The sequence below is a fragment of the Phyllobates terribilis genome, unplaced genomic scaffold, assembly GCF_046119375.1.
Source record: "Phyllobates terribilis strain yellow unplaced genomic scaffold, ASM4611937v1 Scaffold_5__5_contigs__length_657084704, whole genome shotgun sequence".
Taxonomy (NCBI): domain Eukaryota; kingdom Metazoa; phylum Chordata; class Amphibia; order Anura; family Dendrobatidae; genus Phyllobates; species Phyllobates terribilis.
The window spans coordinates 140999291-141026382 of record NW_027362765.1 but is presented as its reverse complement, the minus strand read 5'-3'; the positions used below and the strand labels follow the sequence as shown (position 1 = coordinate 141026382).

The following is a 27092-nucleotide window of genomic DNA, read 5'->3' as shown; positions in this document are numbered from 1 at the left end:
GAATAAAAGAAAAAAAGCAAAGACAGATGAGAGGAGGAATCATAAGCGGTGTCCAGCATGGTGACATCTTGCAGTGATAAATCATAACTTGAGGTGCAGGACATACACTCTCGAGTCCCGATTCTTCAAAGGGTTTACCCCAGAAAAAAGTCGTAAAACACTGAAAAATCGTAAAGTTTCATGCCAGTTTTGGCCAACAGGGGTGGGTGGAAAGGGGTGTTGCGACGCCCACTTGTCTAATTCATGATGAGCTATGATCTACCTTACGCCAGAAATCTTACTCCAGTCTGTGGACTTTATGAATCAGGTGCCTCTGACTCCAACATCAAGAATGGTGTGAACAACACCGATCTTAATGAATCAGGGCCTTCATTTGTGAGAGTAAATGAAGCACCAGGATCTTACCCTTTATGTCCCTATGTACAATCATGTTGCTGTGCAGGTAAGAAACTCCCTCCAGGATCTGCCGGGTGTATCTACGCGTGACGTTTTCCGTTAATGCTCCGTACGCTTTTAGCTGATCCTTCACTGATCCCTTGAAAAAAATGAAACAACCTTTGTCAAGTTTTTATATTAAAAAACAACAAGAATAGAATAAAGGCCCCGTCACACATAACGAGATCGCTAGCGAGATCGTTAGTGCGTCACGGTTTTGGGATCGCTGGAGAGTCGTTTTGTGATCGCTGGGGAGCGGTCAAACATGCAGAACTTCCCAACGATTTCGGCCGCCCCAGAGATCTAACTAACGATCTCAGAGGTCGTTGGGACGCTTTCACACAGCAGCTATTTCAATGATCCACACCTTGATAGGGACTGTACTGTGTCACAAGGGTGTGCATAAAATTACTTTTCTGCACCCCCTCATCACCGATTGGTGGACGCTACTGCCTTCTGATTGGGCGGCCTTGGTTTAACATCGCTACTGCGTCTCCGGTCAGATGGGAACACTGGTGTGTGCATTGTTCCTGTACAGATGTATGGATGTCCTTATATTTATATGAATATAAATTAATATATATATAGATAGATAGATAGATAGATAGATAGATAGATATAGATATATATATATATATAGATAGATAGAGAGATAGATAGAGAGAGATGTAAATGGCCATTTATGTGTATGCATATCTGTATGTTTGAGAGTATGTATGTGTATATATAGTTATCTGTATACGTATGTGTATATGAGTGTATGTGTATATATTTATGTACTTAAAAATATGTATGAGTACATGGATGAATGTTTACATACGAGTACACGAATGTACGTGTGTATGTGTGTGTATGTATGTGTGTATGTATCTGTATACGCATGTGTATACATATGTATATATATATGGACTGCTTACTGCGGTGACTACTGCTACTACTGAAAGAATGAGAAAAAGCTTTTGCATAGTAGAACACACAGTGTATTAGACACATCAGTACAGAAATGTCAGTAGTGTAGAAACATGAGTAGTTGTCCACTATAGGTTCTGATGCTGCCAAGGAACAGCACCAGGACCGTTAAAATACTGGCAGTAGTTGTCGCGGCAGGTCTTCGCATCATGGGTGTTTCTGCCATGTCCCACTGGTTGAAGGCCTGCAATTGCAGGATCGTTTGCACGCCATTCACCGAGCTCCACTTCCCCATTGGCTCGGTCCACAGAGTCCACGAAGCCAGGCGGACAGTACGTAATTGCATCACGTCGACGAAGAAAGTTGTGAAGCGTGCAGCAGGCCAAAACAACAGAATCTATTGATTTAAGCTTCATGTTAATTGGCGTGTGAAAAACTCTGAAGCGGTTGGCCACGACAGCGTGTCAGGAAACGTGCTGTGTGGGTGTGTGTGCACGAGACCCCTAAAATATCTGCCCATGCAAAAGCATATATATACAGATAGAAGCCAAGCCCTCCCTCCCTGAAGAGCAGATAATTGGTAGATGTCCTCTAAGTGTATTAAAAATGGAAACTCATTTGAGACCCCAAACAATACCTACCTCACTAAAGATGTCTGATTTCAGCAGCAGAAGGGAAGGAAGGGAGACACAGATCCATTACTAGTGGTAGGCGGAGCCCCACAGGATAGTTCACCTCAGATTAGAAAAAGTGACGACCGGCCCCTCTACTTAGGCTCCTCCTACTCCCATGTTCCTCAGTCTGAAATTTGAGGTCGCAGAGGATAGTCGCTGACTTCACAGCTCCTCAGAAGATTTTCTTATTTTTATTCCGGAGACCTGGACCCCCCGTGGTCTAGAGGTCTCAGTGCTGCTGGGACCCCTGACCCTCCCCTGGCAGATTGCGTACCCCCTAAGGAGGTCCCCGCAGAACCCTGCTGGCCCCGGGGGATACAGGGCGCTCCCTGGCGGAGACGCACACCGCTCGTGTGGGTCCCTGCGCGCTCCGCCGTGGGGGGGGGGGGGGGGGGAGGGGGGGGAGACAAGGGCCACGGCGCCACACATCCCTGGGGGTCCCTGTGGTGCTCAGCTGGGTAAGTGCTCTTATTGAGTGCTGCTGTCACTGTATATGTGTTTTGTGGTGACTGCTGTTTTTTTCTGGCTTGCAGGGATTTCTCCTCTGCATGCAGCGTTGATCCTCGGCTGGCAGGGGAGCAGGGACAGAGGATTCGAGCGCTCTGTTCATATTCGGCGGGGGGCGTGGCTTAGCGTCTCTCTGCTGTCGGTCTTCTTAGCTCGTGACCGGAAGTGCCGGGAAAGCGCGCGCTGGAGATGTCCCAGCCCCTTCTTCTTCCGGCCAGCGTCCATCCTCATGCTGCGGCTCCTACTTCCTGCTCCCCGCTCTCAGCACACCGAGAAGAGCAGTCTCTACGCCAGCTGGTGAGTCTCTCCTGCCTTTTAGGCAGAAAGTTCCTTCTTGGGTATTACAGCGCAGAGCACTTTCCCTATGTCCTAGGCTGACAGGGTGTGCTGTATACGGCGCTGCCACTTCCCTGCTGAGATAGCTCTGACGCACACTTCACAAAAAGGGTAGTGCGAATCAGTAGCATTAACCCCTTCTGAACAGGGTCTGGCCCATCAGACTGTTAACCCTCTCTGGAGGTGCACCCTTCTGGGATCAGAGGGTGCTTCTCTCTAGTCTGTTAGGTTAACTTTTGCTCTGCAGGCCGCTGGGGTAGCTTTTCTCCTTCTAAGGAGGAGCTTTAACCCTTCAGTGCCGGGTGATTTTTTGTGCAAGGACAGGCTGTGGTAGTGGAATTCACACATCCTTGGTTACTGTACCCATTGTAAGGTTATTACCGCCTTATCCGCAACGCTCGCAACTGTGTGGGGGCATGTCGGATCAGAGACCAGGGGGCGCGGACCTCTCTCCCGGTCCGCTTCAGGATTGGTCACGGGTATCTGATACGCCGGGGTCTTCAACGGCGTCAGGTTCGATGCTAGTTGGGGGTCTCAGTGATGTTAAGGTGGAGGCGCTCACTCGCTCCATTGACAGTCTGTCTGACCTCCTGGGTCATTGGGTCTCTGCTAAGTCCCAACCGACGTCTAGAAGCAAGAAGCGTCACAGGCCTGTGGCGGCGCCGTCTCCTCCGCGCAGTGCGTCGGAGGCTTCAGAAATCGCCGACAGACTCTTCTGTTGAGATCTCCGATTCTGATGAAGAGAATCGGCGGGGTCGCTCTGTTTCACTTACGGGCCGCGTGGATGCTTTTGTTGAAGCTATGCGGGAAGCGTTACAACTGTCTGAAGAGGTGAGGGGACGCCATGGCAAATCGGCCCGGCTGTATCAGGAGTCGCGTCGGGCTCGCTCGACGCTGCCGAAAAACGAGGAACTTAACAAGGCGGTGGAGAAAGAACGCCTGTGTCCGGATAAATGTTTCCAAGGGTTGCGTTTTTTTGATGCCCTGTATCCCTGTTCCACGGAAACGATCACTCATTGGGTCCCCTCTCCTGAAGTGGATGTGCCATTGTCTCAGCTGAGCAAATCCTCTTTGCTTCCTGTTAAAGGGAAGGCGAGTCTTCAGGACCCGCTGGACAGAAGGACGGAGTTAGCGGCAAAGTCCATCTACGAGGCCGCGGGTCGCGAGCGGCCTTGGGGGCCATGTGGGCTGGTGAGGCTTCGCTGCGGTGGTTGGATCAGCTGCGGACGGCATGGCAAGATGGAACTCCGCTGTCTGAAGTGGAAAGGCTCTTCCAGCTCTTGGAAGAGGCGGCCCGATATGGCAGGGACGCAGTGCTGGATACTACTTCGGTGAGGTCCAGGGCTCAATCCTCGGCCGTCACAGTCAGGAGAGCACTGTGGCTTAAACAGTGGACCGGAGACGCAGAATCCAAACAAGGTTTGCTGAGTCTGGCGTACAAGGGCGGTCAGCTGTTTGGTTCGGACCTCACGGAGCTGATTGCTAAGGCCAAGGCCAAAGATACGGCTTTGCCGCAGCGAAAGGCAGCGGTTTCTACGTCCGGCAAGTCAAGTGCCGATATCGGTCGTCGGTCCTTTCGGCCCAGGGGTCGGTTCGGTCAGCCTTCTTGGAGATCAGATCGTCCCTCGTCTTCCGGAAAAAAGACCTCCCAGAAATTCCGTACTCCCTGGAAACAACATTTCCGTCAGGACAAGCGGGAGGTTGACAAAAAGCCCGCTAAGGCGGACTGATGCCAGGAACCCTCTTGAGGGTCTGGCGGTTGGTACCTTGCGGGGTCAGGTATCTGCACTATCTGTGCTTTTTTGGAGAAGCTATTGCCTCGCGCAGGGATGTGCATTCGTTTTTTCACGGGATTGCATGTCTGTTCCGCCCCGGAGGGTGTTTGTGGCTCCTTGGCGGCTCAATCTAGTCTTGGAGGCTCTTCAGCACGGGCCGTTTGAGCCTATGGATTCATCTATGCTTTACTTGCTTTCTTGGAAGGTGGCCTTCCTGGTGGCGGTCACCTCTTTGAGAAGGGTTTCTGAGTTGGCGGCACTGTCTTGCTCACCCCCTGCTCGCCACTTTTTCTGGAGTTCCACTCGGATCGCGTGGTGCTTCGTACCCGTTGCGATTTTCTGCCCAAAGTGGTGTCGCGTTTCCACGTCAATCAGGACATCGTGTTGCCCTCCCTCTGTCCGAAACCAAGGAATCCAAAGGAACGGGCCTTGCACTCGTTGGATTTGGTGAGGGGTTTGAAGTTCTCTTTTACCATCACGCAAGGGTTTTGGAAGTCGTACTCTCTTTTTGTGATTCCTGCTGGTCGTCGGCGTGGTCAGCGGGCTTCCAAGGACACTATAGCTCGGTGGATACGTTCGGCTATCCTGGAGGCGTACCGGCTCAAGGGCGAGCCTTGTCCGGTTAAGGTTCGAGCTCTTTCCACGAGAGCGGTTGGTTCGTCGTGGGCTGTTCGTCAGGGGGCCTCGGCAGCGCAGCTCTGCCGGGCGGCTACATGGCGTTCCGTCCACACTTTTACTACATTTTATAAAGTGGACGTGAGTGCTTCCGCCGATGCGGCCTTGGGAAGCAGGGTCCTGCAGGCGGCGGTGGTTTAGGTTTTATCTTTATCTAGTTTTGGCGCTTGTTGCGCGCTTGCCTAAGTTGTTGGGGTGTTGGCGATTCTGCCACCGTTTCCCACCCTTGAATTCTGGACTGCTTTGGGACGTCCCACTAGTAATGGATCTGTGTCTCCCTTCCTTCCCTTCTGCAGCTGAAAGACGGATTTTGGTAAGACCTTACCTGTAAAATCCTTTTCAGCGAAGGAAGGAAGGGAGACACAGCACCCTCCCAGGGCAGAAGTGTATTATTGTTTTCCAGATGCGGCGCGACTCCTCTCTGATGGCGGTCATCGGGACTGGGGTCGGCACGCTAGGGCTCTGTTCCAGCATTGCCAGCTCATCGCAGTTGTCAGGTCCAGTGAGTAGTGCCTGGGACTGTGTGTTCTTTCTGTTATATGCATAACCTGTTCTCTCGCATTTCTGATTTTTCAGAAGGGGTTGTGTTGTTCTGCTGGTGTGGTCTGCTCTTCCTTAGCTTGTGTACGGACTGAGGAACATGGGAGTAGGAGGAGCCTAAGCTGGAGGGGCCGGTCGTCACTTTTTATAATCTGAGGTGAACTATCCTGTGGGGCTCCGCCTACCCACTAGTAATGGATCTGTGTCTCCCTTCCTTCCTTCGCTGAAAAGGATTTTACAGGTAAGGTCTTACCAAAATCCGTCTTTCTTCAAAGTGGAGTCACAGCCGGAGAACACTGGTGGGATCCGAAAAATAAGGACGCAGTAAAGACCACCAATCGGGGACAAGGGGCGCGGAAAAGTCCAATTTATGCACGCCTACGTGTCTCAGTTCTGAATCACTAACGAGGTCGTTGATAAGGTGTCAAATACAGCGATGCACCCTGCCCAGCGGGAGCGCAACGACCCAGGAATGGTCCAGGAAGCTTTGTAACGATCAGCGATCTCACAGCAGGGCCTGATCGTTGCTACCTGTCAGACATAACGAGATCACTAGCGAGATCGCTATTGCGTCACGAAAACCGTGACGCATCAACGATCTCGCTAGTGATCTCGTTATGTGTGACGGGGCCTTTAGGACTTCCCCATGAATCCACTCCCTACAAGTGGCTCCGGAGGACTCGAGAGGTCTATGTGTTATATATGGATCATGCATTACCACACTTAACCAGCCGTTGCCGCTGCGGGAAAGCTGCCTGTCTGGCTATGGTTTTTGGTGTCACAAAAAGTGATTGCCAGGGAAATTTGCTGATTTTTAAGGGTTGGCCTCATCAGACTATTCAGGTAAAAGGAGTCAAACATGGCTGCTTTCTTCCAATAACAAAGTAACTCTTGTCCATGGGCTGTGTCTGATACTGATCTGAACCAGGAGTGGGTGATAAATGCAGAATTGCTGCACTTGTTTCTATTATACTTTTCCTCTGATTGTTCCTCACCTGGTTTTGGCTTACAAATACTGAGGAAAAATACTGATCAAATATCTATAGTGGGACCGTAGCCTATAGGCAAGAAAGGTCCCATTTCTGGATGACGGCAGCCATGTTTTCTTTTCTTTTTTTTTATTTCATACAGCCCATTTAATACAGACTCTATAATCGCAATCATTTTCCCTCATTGTTGTGACAACGCAAAAAAACTTATGAACGAGATATGGCACTCCTTCCTTTTACGTCGAGATGTAGAAGGACAATGGGTTAAAAGACTTTTCTTGTACAAGTCTGATTGGTGAGAGTAAGAAGTAAAAATTATAAGAAAATATTATTATTATGAAATTCTGCTCTTGTATTATGTCCTTAAAGGGAAACTGTCACGAGGTTTTACCATATAAAGTAGGACCAGCACACTACATTACTGTATATATATATCCCAAATCTGCTCTACAAGGCACAAAAAAAGCTTTTATTATACTTACAGATGGGACAGTCCAGTCTGATGGGAGTGTCTGGTCTTGATTCGGCTCCTCCTCTCTTCTTGCAATCGCCATCCTACGTCTTCCATCACACTTCTGCGCAGGCACACTTCTCTTTGTCCTGCCAAGGGCAAAACAAAATACTGTAATGCGCATGTGCCGGGAAAGGGCTCTATGGCCTTTCCCGATGCATGCACACTACAGTACTTTGTTCTGCCCTCGGCAGGGCATAGAGAAATGCGCCTGCGCAGGAGTGTGATGGAGGACACTGTGTGGATGACATAGGACGCGTCATCCACATGCAGCAGGGAAGGAGGACGGCGATTATGACAAGAGAGGAGGCGCGGGATCAAGACCAGACACGCCCATCGGACCGAACCACAGTGCATGCAAGTATAATAAAAGCTTTTTTTTTGCCTTGCAGAGCGGATTGGGGACATATATACAGAACACTCCAGAATGTTGTAACATAGGGCTGAAAGATGCTGGTCCTACTTTATATGGGGAAAACCTGGTGACAAGTTCCCTTTGAAAGGATTTTCAACTTTGGGCAACCTTTTAGTGGATCCCAAATGAGAAGAGGATTGTATGGTGTCCTTGTATATTGGGTTTCCCAAACATTAGTGTAATACGGCAGTAAGTGTTCAATTCTCCTATAGCGTCACTACATGTAGCATTACACGGTGCCCATTAAAATAAGAGGACGGTCCATGTAAAGGGTTTACAGACTGGTTTCCTAAACAGATAGCAACATATTGTAGTCTTGAATAGTACTGGCTGTCTATACTAATTTAGGTTTTTCGGATGCATTATTAACTGTTAGCAGCTCATCACAGACCAAGAGTGTATATAAGCATGCCTGAAAATATGTGCCACTCACCCCTGGCATATACTCCATGAAAATCGTCAGAGTTTTTTCGCCTTTGTCCCGTAAACAGCCATAATACTGTACTATTCTTTCATGATGCAGATTCTTCAGCAGCTGGATCTCACACTCCAGTGCACTGACCTCCTGCAGAACAAGCAGAAAACACGTTCAATATAAGAGGTAAAATCAGTATAAATATTGCTAGCACACGGCAGTATAGGAACGGAAGCACTGACAGATGTTGGTTGTGATGCCAGTGCTGATTGGGCGTTGGGCTCACATGTGACAACAACCGCACGGTAGCCCCGGGACCGAGAGTGCAGACACCGCTAGAACGGTAAAGGCACAGTAGGCGAGTATAAGCTTTTTTTATTTTATCGGGGCCAAACATTTAGATCAAGAAGGGATTGTCCTAGTAGTGGACAACCCCTTTAAGGAAAGAAAACAAAAATTTGCCCTGAGAGACCAAGGCCGAAAGGAGAATGAGAGTTATAATGACCTTGCTGGTTTCTGGACTGTCTGGATCAAACTGAACCTGCTTAGCTGCCAACTCCCGTCCTGTGTCCACATCATAGCACAGATAGACCCGACCAAAGGCGCCCTGCCCCAGGAGCTTTCCCCGACGCCAATTTATAGGAGCACTTGGTGCTGAAAAAGAAGATACAACAATACCAATAGATACAGAAACTATGGATAGGACACTAACCAGGACTGTGGGTGTAGATCTTACATTTAGTGGGCACATTCCTCTCCGGAACACCCAGCGTGTTCTCGCTGTCTGCACTACGCAGTCGGTTGCGAGCCTCCAGGTACTGCACAGACAGGCCCAGGTTTTCTCCATTGGTGCTTAAAGAACGACTAGATGGCACAAGGGTGAAGAGATTGCCCTGAGGGCGCCGAATCCGTGGGAAGGTTCTTCGTCCTAACCGCATATAAGGAATTGGGTGAAATATACAGACAAGCCATTCATTTTGTAGATTTGATTTCAGAAACCTAGTGTCAAGTAACATGACTAGTTAAGCTTTGGTAGCTGTAACGCCAGACTCCTGAATGGCAAAATTTACATTACAAACTGACGGCATGGACATATTAAAAGTTCAGTCAGGAGGACATGTTGAATCTCAAGTCAGAACCTTTCAGTCTTAAGGACTCACCATCAGTATATTCTTTATGGTGAATGGATACGTGATACCTTCTAGGATACGTCCCACCCTTACCAGCTTTATCATAGAATTGATTCTCCCGATCTGCAATGGAAAGAAGGCGAGAAAACCTTAGAACTCTTCAATAGAAGCACTAGTGGTTTGAAATATATATATTTTATTTTATCTCATTACCTGAGAAATCTTGCCTGTTATCTGGATTACTCTGAGCTCTTGACATTCGAGACTTCCTGAAGGAAGAGCTGAAAAGAAACACAAGGTGGAGAGTTAAAAAGCAGAGGAACCGCTAGTGACCAGTGATTCATCCCATAAATGTCTGCACAATCCTCAATTGAGAATCCCTGTAACATGAATTACCTAAATCACAGGCATCAGAAGATCATATGGCTGACACCGGTCACCCAGATTAACCTTTATTTACATAGAGCACGTCTATGGCTCCACCCTCAGCCACAGGTTTGTTAGTCCCCCATATGCAGGTCACTGAGGGAACATGCCTCAGCAAATATCTTGTATCACCAGCAGATAGATTGCAATGGAAGAATTGACAAGTTATAATGCTAGTCAGAGAATTGTGCTCTGTCCCTGTAATGTGACTGTAAAGCACATCCACTTTCAGTGAAGTAGATGGCAGAGACACCTTAAATAATCGTCAGGGCACCCCCGCATCGTCTGACATATCTCACGGAGAGGTCAGAGGATATTTGAAAAGTGACGAGTCCCTTTAAATGAGCAAAAACAGAATCTCAAACCTACCAAACCACTTTACCAGTGCATTCTTTCGGGTGGTGACGTGCAACCCTAATTCAGGTCTTTTCATCTCTAGCCTATAGCTATACTTTATCCCCTTCTCTAACCAGCTGCACATCCCTGTATAAATATATACTGTCCTCTGTATTAGTATGTATAGAATGTATACCTGTCCTCCGACTGGTCCAGAGACTGGCAGCTTCCGGATATCGAATTCTCTGTACTGCTCAGTGGGTCTAACATCTAGATCAGAAAAATTAAGATTAGTGGCTTTGGAAATATTAGGTATTTACTGAACCCAATCTTGGCAAATTCCTATATACAGTGGGGGAAATAAGTATTTGATACACTGCAGATTTTGCAAGTTTTCCCAACTACACAGAATGGAGAGGTCTGTAATTTTTATCGTAGGTACACTTCACCTGTGAGAGACAGAATCTAAAAATAAAATCCAGAGAATCACATTGCATGATTTTTACATAATTAATTTGCATTTTATTGCATGAAATACTGTATTTTTCAGACTATAAGACGCACCGGACCATAAGATGCACCTAGGTTTTAGAGGAGGAAAATAAATAAAAAAAAAATGTTAGCAAAAAATGTGTTCATGATGCACTTTTAAGGGGGAGGAGGTCTTCTGCTGACACTGGTATAGGGGTAATGTCCCCCAATTCTGATAATATCCCCCATCCTGGTAGATATGCCCCCTTCCTTTTATATGTGGTCCCCATCCCCATCCTGGTACGCATGGCCCCCCTCATCCCCATCCTGGTACGCATGGCCCCCCTCATCCCCATCCTGGTACGCATGGCCCCCCTCATCCCCATCCTGGTACGCATGGCCCCCCTCATCCCCATCCTGGCACGCATGGCACCCCTCATCCCCATCCTGGTACGCATGGCCCCCCTCATCCCCATCCTGGTATGCATGGCCCCGATCATCCCCATCCTGGTATGCATGGCCCCCCTCATCCCCATCAAGCTGCACATAAAAAAAATAAACACTCCTACTGACCTTACTTCTCTCCTCCAGCGTTGCGTCCTGTTTGCCCGCACGGATCCATGTGAGTCGCGCATGACGTCACTGCCATGCGCGGCTCACAAGGAGAGATCAGCTGCCGGAAGTCACTGCTCCCCACGCCGGGACTGTGTGCGCGGGGAGCAGTGACTTAATGCTCCTACATAGCCGGCACACAGCGTAGCCGCGCTGCGGCTCCTGCTGCTGCCGGGCTATCGCGTGTGCCCGCTTATTAAAGGGCATGAATATTCACCACTCCCCACGCCCATGGGCGTGGAAAGGGGTTGAATATTCATGCCCTTTAACAGCGGGCACAGGCGATTCCGGCAACAGCAGGAGCCGTGCTGCGGCTAAGCTGTGTGCCGCTATTAAGGCGCATGAATATTCAATGCTCCCCACGCCCAATGGGCGTGGGGATCAGTGAATATTCGTTTTCTTTAGCAGCGGGGACAGTGTAGGCTGCAGTGGGTGACGACTCCACCGCTACCGCTCCTTCCACACCAGGTATATATACACCACCCCAACATTCGGACTATAAGACGCACCCCCCCCCCCCACACACACACATTTTCCTCCAAAATTCTTATAGTCCGAAAAATACGGTAAGTATTTGTAGCACTAGAAAGACTGAATTTACTATTTGGTACAGAAACCTTTGTTTGCAATTACAGAGGTCAGACGTTTCCTGTAGTTCTTGACCAAGTTTGCACACACTGCAGCAGGGATTTTGGCCCACTCCTCCATACAGATCTTCTCCAGATCATTCAGGCTTTGGGGCTGCCACTGGGCAACATTGAATTTCTGCTCCCTTCAAAGATTTTCTATTTGGTTCAGGTCTGTAGACTGGTTAGGCCACTCCAGGTCATTGAACTGCTTCTTATGCAGCCACTCCTTTGTTGCCTTGGCTGTGTGTTTTGTTTCATGGTCATTCTGGAAGACCCAGCCACGACCCACGACCCATCTTCAACACTCTTACTGAGGGAAGGTGGTTGTTGGCCAAAATCTCGCGATACATGACCCCATTCATCCTCCCTTCAATATGGTGCAGTCGTCTTGTCCCCTTTGCAAAAAAGCACCCCCAAAGTATGAGGTTTCCCCCACCATGCTGCATGGTTGGGACGGTGTTCTTGGTATTGCTCTCATCCTTCCAATTCCTCAAAACATGGCGAGTGAAGTTGATACAAAACAGTTCTATTTTGGTCTCCTCTGGATCATCCAGATGGTCATTGGCAAACTTCAAACGGGCCCGGACATGTGCTGGCATGAGCAGGTGGACCTTGCGTGCCCTGCAGGATTTTATTCAATGATGGCGTAGTGTGTTACTAATGGTAATGTTTGAGACTGTGGTCCCAGCTCTCTTCAGGTCATTGACCAGGTCTTCTTGTGTAGTTCTGGGCTGGTTCCTGATCTTTCTCAGAATTATTCTTACCTCACAAGGGGAGATCTTGCATGGAGCCCCAGACCGAGGAAGATTGACAGTCATCTTGTGTTTCTTCCATTTCCTAATAATTGTGCCAATAGTTGTTGCTTTTCCACCAAGCTGCTCCCCCTATGGTCCTGTAGCCCACCCCAGCCTTGAGCAGGTCAACAATTTTGTCCCTGGTGTCCTTAGACAGCTCATTGGTCTTGGCCATGGTGGAGAGGTTGTAGTGTGATTGATTTGAGTGTGTGGACAGGTGTCTTTTATACAGGCAACGAGTTCAAACAAGGTGCAATTAATACAGGTAATGAGTGCAGAGTAGGAGTGCTTCTTAAAGAAAAACTAACAGGTCTGTGAGAGACATAATTCTTGCTAATTGGTACGTGATCGAATACTTATTTCATGCAATAAAATGAAATTTAATTATGTGAAAATCATACAATGTGATTTTCTGGTTTTCAATTTTAGATTCTGTCTCTCACAGTTGGGTTTAACTACAATAAAAATTTACAGACCTCTCCATTCTTTGTAGGTGAGAAAATGTGCAAAATCGGAAGTGTATCAAATACTTATTTTCCCCACTGTATAATCATTAATATGACCTGTAAAAGGGATGAAAGACGGACATGTCTTGGCTTATACTTACACACTGATCGCTGGTCTCCGGGATGAATTCGCCTTCGCTGTTGATGCTGGTATAGGAGCCCTGTCGGGCAATCCTCTGCTGCCTTTCGGGGACGTAGCCAGGAGGTGGGGAGGTGCGGCCAGCATTTTGTGAGCCTACAAGCAGGAGATGTACATTTTTTTTTGTAAAAATGTATCAGTTACTAAAAATGACATTTTGTATTGGCTCACATGGTATAACTAAAACTGTACGCATTTGAGAAGAATATAAATTCTTTGGTGATTTGCTGTAAAGGGGTTGTGCATTACTTTTATATTTACTATGCTGAGGTTAGGTCATCGAAAATAAGACTGGCGGGGGTCTGACATCCGGCACCCCCACCAATCAGCTCTCATCACATTAATCAGGGCATGGAGCAGAACATCACAACTTCACACAATGTTTAATGGCTGCTGCCAGGTCCTGTAGATCAGCTACCATTTTCTTCAATAGGAGCCGATCTGCAGCCAAAAGACAGTGTGGTTCCACTTTCTACTCTGTTTACACCCTGTCACTGCTGGAGTGATAACAGCTTATTTTTGGGGGTGCCTGGTGTGGGACCCACCACTGATCTTAAACCGATTACCTATCCTTAAGGGAGGTCATCAATGTCATAGGACTGGACAATCACTTTCATGAACAACATATAGGGAACATGCTAGGACAGAGGTGAGCAGATAAATCCCAGCGATTACTCACTGACTGACAGATGTCGGCTCCGGGTCTCTGCAGTATGATATGCTGTAGTGACATCCCCCAAAGACTGGGAGGCCTTAATCCGCACTTGTTTCTGGACCCCTGAGTGAGGTGAGGACATCTATGGGGGAAAAAAAAAGAACATTTGAAATCTGTTCTAAAAGTACTGAACAGGATTAACAGATTCATTATTGATGGTAGATCTGTAACTAGGACATAGCAAGAGACTATATATACACTTCTCCAGTCACAGCTGGGACCATAAAGAAACCATTGTCAGGATGAAGTCTTCATGTATGAAATGTGTACCGAGAGCTATAGGGATTTACACCAGTAATGGTCTCCTCATCCCAGAAGCAAACATGCAACAATATACATGTAAAGTAAGGACCACTAAGCCATCTCTATAGAGTAGGGGTTTCCGTCTGCCTGTTACTTGGGCATGCTGGGAGTTGAAGTTTTGCAAAAGGATAGAAATCATTGCTATGGCACCAGACACCCCCCCCCCCCCATTACAGGGGCAGACACCCACCACCCCCACTACAGGGGCAGACACCACCACCCCCCCCTCCCTACTACAGGGACAGACCCCCCCCCCATTACAGGGACAGACACCCCCCCCATTACAGGGACAGACACCACCACCCCCCCTCCCTACTACAGGGGCAGACACCATGCAAACCAGGAACCTGTACTAGCAAGGCCTGACTGCAGCTTGGTGCGGATGCCGTGGCATCACTTTACTTAAATCACTCACTCAGTATAAGAGGACGTGATCCTTGCAATGACAATACAACACATAATATACATAAGAGGGTCATACATGGTTCCTGTCATGAGAGAGGAGCAGAATCCGGAGACTTTTCATACTGGAACTTCGGTCTAGGAGATCCACGGCCTTGTCAAGATCATCCTGACTTCTGAGGGGAATAGACAGCTGCAAAGGAGAGAAGGATATGTCAGGCAGGAGCAGATATACTTATAGTATCACATGGCCACGTGCACACTATTCCCAAAGCCACTAAGAAAGGAAATGGTCTATTTTTCCAACTAGTGATCAAAGCCTGGTAAATACAAGGAGTGGGAAAAGCAGCCAAATAATCTCAGGACATGAGACAGCTGACGTCCGGCTGCCAGCAATCCCCCCAACCTCTCACTGGTGTTAGAGGAGCAGGATTGTGTGAATGATCCTTCTTTCCCTTGGCACCTGCTGTTGTATGGGGGAGATGGGATTCAGGGTCCCCATTCACTTTACATGGGTGGGTGGTGCTGACAAGGTTTATCCGGTCACCTACCTTACAACCCCCTGCCGCCATCTGACCTAAAAATCAGTGAAAAGGGAAGGATGGCATTGTGTAAAGCACCATGGATAACCTTATTATATCTCCATAGTCTGTGCTGGATTATGGGACACCAAATGAATGGAAAATAACACTACTTGTATTTCAGGACGCTCTTACCTCATTGTTCATGTAATGCAGGTCCATCTGCTGCCCAAAGACTAACTTCACTTTCTGCTCTACGTCCTCAAACTTTACAGGCCGAGGAAACTGCAGGATCCTGCGAGATAGGGACATGTCAGGAAAAGCATTGATATGCAAGTAGCACCAAATCAGAATGAATAACCAGAAATTGTAATGTTTTTATTATTAGGTGTTTTCTCACGGATTCATTTAATTTATATACTTTTATAATAATTAGATCTTCCTTTTACTGAAGCAGCGCTAAAATATAAAACGCTGGCTGTAGTTGCCACCACAAGGGGGTCAGTTCATTCATACTTTCCTCCCCATCAGTATTGGTAGAAGATAATGCACTTGTGGTCTTATACTGCCCTTCAGTGGCAGATGTATGTATTGCAGGGTAACATCTTCTAGGCTTCCCCATCTGTTTTTCTCATCTGATGTTAATTTATTAACATATGATTAAAATCTATTAAAATGTTGATTTTCTTATGTTAGGTTCTGCCGAAAGGACAGCGGGACTTATATCTTCTCTATATCAACATTTTGATAGTAGAATATTGGAGCAATGTAGAATCTATACTGTGAATATCTTTCCCCCTTCGTATGCATCTTGCCATATGTTGAAGACCTCCATGCATCTGAACCACAGAGACCAGCATGTTATATATAGCTCAAAAGCTTATCGCACAACATTGGATACGGGAACTTCAACCTACCAAAAGAGAATTTGTAGACAAGGTCAACTGGCTTATTTCAATGGAGAAAGGTTTTTATTGTAAGAGACATACAATGGGGAAATATGAAGCTTTAACCCCTTAAGCCCCGCGGGTGGTTTGCACGTTAATGACCGGGCCAATTTTTACAATTCTGACCACTGTCACTTTATGAGGTAATTACTCTCGAACGCTTCAACGGATCCCCCTGATTCTGAGATTGTTTTTTCGTGACATATTGTACTTCATGATTGTGGAAAAATTTCTTCGATATCACTTGCGTTTATTTGTAAAAAAACGGAAATTTGGCGAAAATTTTGAAAATTTTGCAATTTTCAAAATTTGAATTTTTAAGCCCTGAAATCAGAGCGATATGTCACACAAAAGAGTTAATAAATAACATTTCCCACATGTCTACTTTACATCAGCACAATTTTGGAACCAAAATTTTTTTTTGTTAGGGAGCTATAAGGGTTAAAAGTTGACCAGCGATTTCTCATTTTTCCAACAAAATTTACAAAACCATTTTTTTAGGGACCACATCACATTTGAAGTCACTTTGAGAGGTCTTTATGACAGAAAATACCCCAAAGTGACACCATTCTAAAAACTGCACCCCTCAAGGTGCTCAAAACCACATTCAAGAACTTTATTAACCCTTCAGGTGCTTCACAGGAATTTTTTGAATGTGGAAGAAAAAAATGAACATTTAACTTTTTTCACAAAAATGTTAATTTAGACCCAATTTTTTTTATTTTCACAGGGGTAACAAGAAAAAATGGACCCCAAAATTTGTTGTGCAATTTCCCCTGGGCACGCAGATACCCAATATTTGGGGAAAAAATACTGTTTGGGCGCACGGCAGGGCTCGGAAGGGAAGGAGCGCTATTTGACTTTTTGATTGTAAAATTTGCTTGAATAATTAGCGGACGCCATGTTGTGTTTGGAGAGCCCATGTGTGCCCAAACATTGGAGCTCCCCCACAAGTGACCCCATTTTGGAAACTAGACCCCCCAAGGCACCTTTCTAGATGCATAGTGAGCACTTGGAACCCCCAGGTGCTTCACAAATTGATTCGTAACAATGAAAAAGTGAAAAAAAAAAACACTTTTTCATTTTTACGAATCAATTTGTGAAGCACCTAGGGGTTCCAAGTGCTCACTATGCATCTAGATAGGTGCCTTGGGGGGTCTAGTTTCCAAAATGGGGTCACTTGTGGGGGAGCTCCAATGTTTGGGCACACAGGGACTCTCTAAATGCAACATGGTATCCGCTAACAAATTGAATGGAAAATCGGCTCAAATTGTTAGCGGACGCCACATTGCGTTTGGAGAGCCCCTCTGTGCCCAAACTTTGGAGCTCCCCCACAAGTGACCCCATTTTGGAAACTAGACCCCCCAAGGCACCTTTCTAGATGCATAGTGAGCACTTGGAACCCCCAGGTGCTTCACAAATTGATTCGTAATAATGAAAAAGTGAAAAAAAAAACACTTTTTCATTTTTACGAATTAATTTGTGAAGCACCTAGGGGTTCCAAGTGCTCACTATGCATCTAGATAGGTGCCTTGGGGGGTCTAGTTTCCAAAATGGGGTCACTTGTGGAGGAGCTCCAATGTTTGGGCACACAGGGACTCTCCAAATGCAACATGATATCCGCTAACAATTTGAGCCGACAATTTGTTAGCGGATATCATGTTGCATTTGGAGAGTCCCTGTGTGCCCAAACATTGGAGCTCCCCCACAAGTGACCCCATTTTGGAAACTAGACCCCCCAAGGCACCTATCTAGATTCATAGTGAGCACTTGGAACCCCAGGTGCTTCACAAATTGATTCATAAAATTGAAAAAGTGTTTTTTTTTTTCACTTTTTCATTTTTACGAATTAATTTGTGAAGCACCTGGGGGTTCCAAGTGCTCACTATGCATCTAGAAAGGTGCCTTGGGGGGTCTAGTTTCCAAAATGGGGTCACTTGTGGGGGAGCTCCAAAGTTTGGGCACAGAGGGGCTCTCCAAACGCAATGTGGTGTCCGCTAACAATTTGAGCCGATTTTCCATTCAATTTGTTAGCGGATACCATGTTGCATTTAGAGAGTCCCTGTGTGCCCAAACATTGGAGCTCCCCCACAAGTGACCCCATTTTGGAAACTAGACCCCCCAAGGCACCTATCTAGATTCATAGTGAGCACTTGGAACCCCAGGTGCTTCACAAATTGATTCATAAAAATGAAAAAGTGTTTTATTTTCACTTTTTCATTTTTACGAATCAATTTGTGAAGCACCTGGGGGTTCTAAGTGCTCACTATGCATCTAGATAGGTGCCTTGGGGGGTCTAGTTTCCAAAATGGGGTCACTTGTGGGGGAGCTCCAATGTTTGGACACACAGGGGCTCTCCAAACGCAACATGGCGTCCGCTAACAATTTGAGCCGATTTTCCATTCAATTTGTTAGCGGACACCATGTCGCGTTTGGAGAGCCCGTGATGTGCCTAAACAGTGGAGCTCCCCCACAAGTGTCCCCATTTTGGAAACTATACCCCTCAAAGATTTTATTAAGGTGTATAGTGAACATTTTGAACCCAGAGGTACGGCACAGAATTTGTTTACATTAGGTCATCATATTGAATAAGTTTTCATTATTCTTGAGCGCAAGTGCTCGCTACTTGAGTTTGCATCGGGTACTCAGGTATGCACCATGTACTGCATGTGCTCGAGTGACATGCTCGAGTCCCTGCTCCGCATGTTTCACGGTTATTAGACACCCAAAAAAAAACATGCGGGGATCGCTCGTGCATGGCAGGCAATCCCCGTAAAGTTTTTTGGCCGCGAAGCATATGGGGCAGAGACTCGAGCATGTCACTCAAATACCCACGATACTAAATGCATACCAGAGCACCCGATGCAAACTCAAGTAGCGAGCACTTGCTCTCAACACTAGTCGCCATATCGTCATCTTTTTTTCTTACTTTTGAAAAAAATCCCAACCCCATCACAACCCTAACCCAGCCCTAACCCTAGCCCAACCCTAACCCGAGAGTTTATTTTTGACGCCGTTCCTCGTGCGGTATAAGTGATTAGACTACTTTATTCTTCGGGTCGGTGCGATTACAGTGATACCAGAATCATATGGGGTTTTTATGACTGACAGCTGTCACACACTAAAAGACGCATTTTTTGTAAAATCTAGTTTTTGCATCGCCATATTTTGAGAGCTATAATTTTTCCAGATTTTGGCAGACAGTCAGTCGTTTTTTGCGGGATGACTTGACGTTGTTATTGGTGCCATTTTCAGGCACGTGACATTTTTTGATCGCTTTCTATTCCGATTTTTGGGAGGCAGAATAAACAAAAACCAACAATTCAGGAATTGTTTTTTTTTTTTTTTTTTATTCTGTTCCGCGTGTGGTAAAATTGATGAGGCAGCTTTACTCTTCGGGTCAGTACGTTTACAGCGGTACCACATTTGTATCATTTTTCTATGTTTTGGCGCTTATACACAATAAAAGCTATTTTATAGAAAAAAATATTTTTTAGTATCGCTTTATTCTGAGAGCTATAACTTTTTTATTTTTCGGCTGATGGAGCTATATGGCGGCTTGTTTTTTGCGGGACGAGATGACGTTTTCAGCGGTATCATTTTTATTTATATGCGTCTTTTTGATCGCGTGTTATTCCACTTTTTGTTTGGCGGTATGGTGATAAAGCATTGTTTTTTGCTTGTTTTTTTTTTTTTTTTTTTTACCGTGTTCACTGAAGGGGTTAACTAGTGGGACAGTTTTATAGGTCAGGTTGTTCCGGACGCGGCGATACCAAATATGTGTACTTTTATTGTTTTTTTTTAATTTTTTTATAATAATATTTATTGATGGGTACATTATATTTTTATTTTTGGTGTATTATTTTTTTTATTTTTTTTATAATATTTTTGCACATTTTTTTTTTTTTTTTTTTTCCACTTTCACACAGTTTATACACTTTATTACTTTGTCCCACTCTGGGACTTTCACTTTTTTTTTTCTGATCGCCTGCATGGCACAGGAATGGAGCACCATCCCTATGCCATGAAGGCTGTCAGAAGTGCACAGTGTGAAGATTGCTTGGAGATGCACTGCGCATGTCCAAGCAATCTTCCTGCTCTCTGGTGACCCGGATGTTGTCATGACGACATCGGGTCGTCATGGCAACACCCGGGAAGCCTTTGCAGACTGCGCTGGAAGCCGGAAGAGGAGGTGAGTATCGCCGATCACCTCCCCTTGCCCCCGCAATGCCGCGATCGACTTCGATCGCAGCATCGCGGGGGTTAATGTGCTGGGAGCGGTGCGTGACCGCTCCCTGCACATAGTACCGGGTGTCAGCTGTGACAATCAGCTGACACCCGGCGGCGATCGCGCCCGCACAGCCTGTGTGCGGGCGCGATCGCGATGACGTACTAATACGGGTCTGGCTCTTAAGTCCCAGGGCACAGACGCGTATTAGTACGTCAGATGTTATTAAGGGGTTAAGGTCTCAATGAGTGGGGATTTGCCCCCTTCCATCTAGTTATTAAGGTCCCCTTTTTAATATTGAAAAAGATTGACCATCTCTGGCCCAATGAAGCGATGTAAACACATGATCTCCTATGCCTTTATACGAGTAGTTATTTTCATGTATACGAGATTGTTTTCTCATAAGTCGTGAAACCTGATATTGGGGAGAGGGGGATGGGCTGTTGGGGATGATTTGTTCTATTGTTTTTTTGTACTATTAAAATTCAATGAAAATATTGGAATAAAAAAATATTGATTTTCTCATGCTTTAATTCAATATTATTTTTATCATATATTTATCTGATTTTAAAGGTGTAGTAATACAGTTTTTTCTGTTCAGTCACTTTTTTCTATTTGTATTATAAATCAATGGTGCCTTAGGCGGTGACATATGGGTGTAAGGTGTAGATTTTATTTTATTTTTTTTTTAGTTCCCTAGCAAGTTACTGAGCTCCCCCTAGTGGTGTCAGCGGCAAGTCAGAATTTTATGGAAGGAGATTTGGGGGCGCGGTATCAGAAAACAGAGCTCAGACCAATATAAAGCTCATGGGGATTTGCAGCAGGTGCTCTCTCTGAGTTATCTGGGAATTTTTGGACTTATATAAGAGTCTAATCCTAAATCATACCTATTCTAGTATTAGAGCAAGATTTTGTTTTCTGCTCTTTTGATTTCTCTGTACACTGAAGGAGGTATGTATGTAAATACATATATATGTACACAATCTATATCTCTAAAATATTTTTTTTTTTGTGCAAAAGTTAATTGTAGCGCAGTAAAAAATTATGTGTGTGTAGTACAACAATCTGCCTGCAGGTGTCACTAGTAGTACAGCTCAATTATTAGTATTATTGCTGCTGCTCAGTAATTATCACTCGCCTGTATTATAATTAGTATTTAACAGGAGCAATTTGTGCCACTTATCACAAAATATCAAAAAAATAATTCCAGGCGACATTGGAATATTCTTTCTCCAATTGTCTCATACGTATCCTACCATCACCCAGCCCCCGTGCACAGATACCTAAAACCACAATCATTCCCCCAGTTTCTCATGCATCCACATGGCAGCTGCAGGGTCATCCTCCGGCACCAGGCACGGGTTCGGGAATGCCTGCGGGGTCTCATTAGCATACAATGCCAGTGGCACTGGGCAGGAAATTCCAGCAGGAACACACAGATAACATGGTATAGAATTACACTACACAGCTCCGATACAATCTATAGAGCCCGGGTCCATCCTATCGGTACCACTGGCCTCATACTGCCCACTCACGGGGCAATACTGTGACCCTATCCAATGCAATGCAAATACTCCGCAATCTAAAATGGCTGATATGCGGGAGCAATAGCTCACCTTCCCCTGCACAGCAAAGGAAGATCAGATCATTATTAGGGTTCGTGTCTCTAGCAGACGGTTTTGCCCCATTGTGTACAACTTATTGATATTTTTAGCAACTACCCAAAGCTCTTCCTTTCCCAAGTGTGGGAAATATTAATGATTGCAAGACAAAGCGGCTGGATCAGAAATGTTTTTTGGGTCTGGAGCAGACGCGGAGAGAGGCCTCGTCTGACATTCTGGGTGTTTGGCCAGAACATTGCTGGCACCTCTAGGAGACTTATCTGAATGCCTGTTACGGGCTGTCATGTGGACGGCTCTGGAGATTCATTAGGATGTTAACAGATACGTTTTTCTGGAAGGAGAGAAAACCACCAGGGACATTCCTGGGATATAGAGTACGGAGCGGGGCACAGAGAGCGCCAGTGTTTGCTAATCGTCGGCTGAACCTTCCACCTCTGGTAGGAAGCGCTGTGCTCGCTGCTCGTGGCCTGAGCTCAGCCAGCACTGAGAGCCTAGAAATCCTGCCTGCTCAGCCCCAGGCCATCTCACATAGCTGTGGTCAGATCTGGCAGTCGCCACAGTGTTTCCAGGCTCCAGTCTGAAAAATGAGAGACCCTTAAGACGAGGGAAACTCAGGTGAGGCATCAGACGGAGCCGGTTCACAATTAGGCCATTGACGGTGCTGCGTACATACCAGGGCCAGACATGGATAAACTATAATTTACCAAATGACAACATCACAGCGGCTCGCAAGTGTTAACATGGGGGAAGCCATAAAATCTCAGGAGAGGCTGAAAGACCCCACAGGGTGAGGCTTATGTTCTACACACTGCTGACAGGCCACATGATATCTACAGATGTCTGCTCACAAGAAGGGACAGTGTTCGGCCAGGAGGAAACCAAATGAGAGCCGAGAAACTAGAAGCAAGCAGCTACCCTATATCATTATGGTTAATAGGCCTTATGGTGACCTTACACAATTATACTGGGGAACTGCACATAGCGCAACTCCATCATTTTCTGTTGTGATCAGACTCCTCCCTTAAAGGGGTTTTATCAGGTACTACTACTCCTCAGCCTCCTCCTGGCTTCCTCTTTGTAGGGGAATACAGGTGCACTCCTGAAGATTGACAGTACAGACCAACGGCATGCTACCGCCGCTAGTCTGAACTGTGGCCTCTCCAATGTTGCTAGCAGAGGCAGCTTTGCCTCTGCAGTATTGGAGCAGTGCTTACAAGCTCTATAGAAAACAGCCTGCAAGCGCTGCGAATGTTGCCTAGGACAGCGACCACCGCTGATAGATTGCAAGGGTGGTAGGTTAACAAAGGCAACAAACAGTATAAAAAAAATAAATAAATAAAAAATTATCTGGGCAATGCATAGTAGTTACCTGGGGGGCTCCTTTTCATTTATTCTGCCGCTGAGACACCAATATCCTGCCCATGGCAAAAGCATGAAAAGGAGGAACCCAGCTAACTATGCCAGGCATTCCTCAGATAATGGCACATTTATAGGTCAAACTAGAAGGTTCCTTCAATGTTCACTCACTGAAAGCAAGCAAAGATATTAAAATGTTGTGAAACTGGGACACAAAGTATATTAATTTGTCCCTGTACAGAGATTACAAAACTGTGTTCACAAAACTGGGGATTGTGGGCATTTGTGCCCTGGTGTTTCAATTCCTGACCACTTTCTAAAGCCTTTCCATACAACTGAATGAGTCACAACTGGTCACATTTGCCAATCTGACTACACATCCATATCTCATGTGTTCCTGGTAGGGTAAGGGGTCTATAATAATGAAGTCATGTCACTCACCGCCTTTCTCCATTGTGTTCAAACTTTATCCTCACATCGTTCTAGAAGGAAAAAAAAAATACATACATAGGTTACCGACATACACAACTCTATTTTATGGTCATTTGGTAATGATTGAGATGTTCTTCACAATGGGAAAGCACCACCCCATGGATACCCCCCAATAACCTGAATCTATCACTATGGGAAAATACAGATAACCACACAGCAGCGGCCTCTACAGGAAAACTGTATTATTACACAGGGCCCATTGATATGAATGGGGTGAGTCATGTAGAGCTATTTCATTCTGGATATAAAGAGGGGCCCTCAGTGGGTGTCCTAACTCTAAGCAGGTTCATATATCAAAGTCGGGCACTGAAAGATTCAGATGATTTTAATAATTGATAAAAGGTGGAGGTTGGTGGCTTTCGTAACCAAAAGAGGTTCCACATTTGCGTACAGGCAGAGTGTCATTTTGCAGCTCAGCCCTATCACGTTAATGGGGGCTAAGCTGCAATAACAGGTAGAAATTATTTTGTTCATCAAGCAAAAACAAAATCCAAGTGACCAATGCACATAAGTATATGGCCAGTGGAAGCAAAACCCATAGGAGCTCAAAAAAGTCAACTAATTCCCAGCTTCAATCCTTCAAACATTTGATAAATCCACCATCATGGACACAAACAGGAGACAAGCATCCAACATCAGTGCCCAGGAGAGAAAGGCCATACAATCTTTGAAAACCAACAAAGAAATCATCGTTAAACCTGCTGACAAGGGTGGTGCAATAGTGATGATGAACACATCAGACTACATGAAGGAAGCAAACAGACAACTGGTGGACACATGCTACTACAAAAACCTGGAGTCTGACCCTACACAGGACTAATACAAGGAACTAAACAAGTTGGTATCTTGTCTACCTGATGAATCCATAAGAGCCAATGACCTGATAACAGAGAGTCTAAGAATAGGGACATTCTATATGCTCCCCAAAATCCACAAATCTGGGAATCCAGGAAGACCAATTATTTCATGTGTGGGCACCCTTACTGAGCAAGTTTCTGGATGGGTAGAAGGTGTTCTTAAACCACTGGTAAAGGATACACCCAACTACATTCAAGACACAACTAACCTACTAAATAAACTAGCAGCAGTAGGTCCTCTACCAGAAGGAACCATCCTGGCCACCATGGATGTAGAATCTTTGTACTCTAATATCCCACAACCAGGATGGATAAAATGCCTGCAAAATCTTCATGGAAAATACAGGAACTGATGCGGATTCTGTGGTGAAACGTACACAATTCATCCTCACCCACAATTACTTTGAATTTAAGAACATATCTACAGCAGACTGGTACAGCGATGAGAAGTAAAAGGGCTCCACAGTACGCAAATCTTTTCATGGCCAAGCTTGAAAGTGACTTTTTGTCCTCATGTCCCATCAGGCCTCTGGCCTACTATCGTTACATTGACGACATTTTAATCATCTGGACTGAGTCTGAGCAACAGCTGAAGACGTTCCATCAACACTTTAATCGATTTCATCCCATCATCAACCCAACACTCGACTATTCCCGTACTAAGATTAACTTTCTGGACACATCATCAAGCTACAGAACAATGAAAGAGAGGCATCCTTGTACCGGAAGCCAATCGACCGTCCAACATAACTTAAATGGGACAGTTTCCATTCAAAACTCTATTGTCTACAGCCAAGCCATCAGATACAATCGGATATGTTCCAACTTTATGAATAGAGACTAACACCTTGGTGGCCTCAGAAAGACCCTTTTGAAGCAGGGCTACCATCCAAGAACGAGATTACAAGAGCCACCAGAATATCAAAGAATCACCACCTACATTACAAAACTAAAGAAGAAAGCAACCGGGTGCCTCTAGTAGTCACCTACAATACAAATCTGGAGGCGCTAAGGAGAGCTGCACAGAAACTACAACCTTTACTACAAAAAGATGTCCGATTACAATCCATATTTCCAGACCCTCCCCACTTCTGTATTTCAGACAGCCCCCAAATCTAAGAAGCATCATTGTCAGAAGCTCCCTGTCATCTCCACCAGCTACAGGAACCTTTCCCTGCAACCAGAAAAAGTGTAAAACCTGTCCGTTTATAATGACCACAGACAAGATAAAGATCTCCAACTCACATCAGGACTACAAGATCCCAGGTACTTTCAGCTGCATCACATCTAATGTAGTGTATTTCATTATATGTACCAAATGTCCTGCTGGGGGCCTCTATGTTGGGGAGACAGGACAAAAACTTAGAACAAGGATGAATTCACATTGCCACAGAGTAAAAGAAAAAAGAATAGATCTACCTGTGGCAAAACATTTTTGTTTCCCTGATCAAAGCATCACGGACATGAAATTACTAGTATTAAAAGGTAATTTCAAATCTCAGAGAGACAGAAAAGCTTGGGAATATAAACTCATGATGACCTTTGACACCTTCAGAGTAGGAATGAATGTGTCGCATGGATTTGTCATTCTACATCAACTATGGAATGTGCTCCTCAAACCTGTGGGGGCATCACAATCCTGGACCAGACTTTAAATCACAGAATAATAAAACTTTCACATTCCTTATCTATGAACTATTCCAATATTTACGGCCACAACTGTTTATCCCTCTCCCATATTAATAGTTCTGCTTTAAATCACTTGTCTCATCTATTGCATTATTCTTGTGCCCTGTTGTGTATAAATATGTGACTCTTCTGATTTTGTGTTCTACTATGCCTGATGAAGAAACCTGAGTAGTTTCAAAAGCTTGCAATTTGTTACCATCTTTTCAGTTAGCCATTAAAAGGTATCAACTACTGAGGACTCTCAAATCTAAATATTTTTCCAGATTCAATCCTATCAGAAATTCCTCCTGACGAAAAGGCAGTGACCTCCCCAACCAACTGCAGCGCCTCCTACAGTGTCTATCCCATGTTCGTACTAAAGGACTTTCCGGCAAGGTCCTTGACTGTTGCATCACTGATGTGGCATGCTTTATTGTTGACTCAGCTGTAATGAAATCTTGAGCTGCAGTCTTTATTGGCCCTATTCTGGAGTCAAAACGACTTGCTCAGCTCTTTCTATTCAATTCTGCAAGGTGATATGACAAAAAAAAACCAGTGATTCTGCCATTTTGGTGTACTCTGCATGGGATAAATATTGTTACATTTTATTAGTTCAGACAATTGCATGCATGGTGACAGCAAATAAGTACATATTTTTTTAGATTTAGCAATTTGCATCATGGGAAAAAGATGGGTGATTTAAACTTTTATATTTGTTGTTCTTTATATACATTTTTAATACTTTTATTTTTTACAT

The 27092-nt window shown here is 45.3% G+C and overlaps 1 protein-coding gene across 1 annotated transcript in view; it reads right to left on the bottom strand.

Moving 5' to 3' along the window:
* The window catches only part of MAP3K3 (mitogen-activated protein kinase kinase kinase 3), a 47046-nt gene that overhangs the window by 8184 nt on the left and 11770 nt on the right, over nucleotides 1-27092 (bottom strand). The window contains exons 3-14 of the mRNA XM_073683077.1: nucleotides 23760-23800; nucleotides 15361-15460; nucleotides 14724-14837; nucleotides 13904-14021; nucleotides 13187-13320; nucleotides 10270-10343; nucleotides 9525-9592; nucleotides 9342-9434; nucleotides 8918-9109; nucleotides 8687-8835; nucleotides 8200-8331; nucleotides 406-535 (exon numbers count right to left, since the gene is read on the bottom strand). Coding sequence (XP_073539178.1) covers nucleotides 406-535; nucleotides 8200-8331; nucleotides 8687-8835; nucleotides 8918-9109; nucleotides 9342-9434; nucleotides 9525-9592; nucleotides 10270-10343; nucleotides 13187-13320; nucleotides 13904-14021; nucleotides 14724-14837; nucleotides 15361-15460; nucleotides 23760-23800 — 1345 coding nt within the window. The remainder of the gene's footprint in view (nucleotides 1-405; nucleotides 536-8199; nucleotides 8332-8686; nucleotides 8836-8917; nucleotides 9110-9341; nucleotides 9435-9524; nucleotides 9593-10269; nucleotides 10344-13186; nucleotides 13321-13903; nucleotides 14022-14723; nucleotides 14838-15360; nucleotides 15461-23759; nucleotides 23801-27092) is intronic.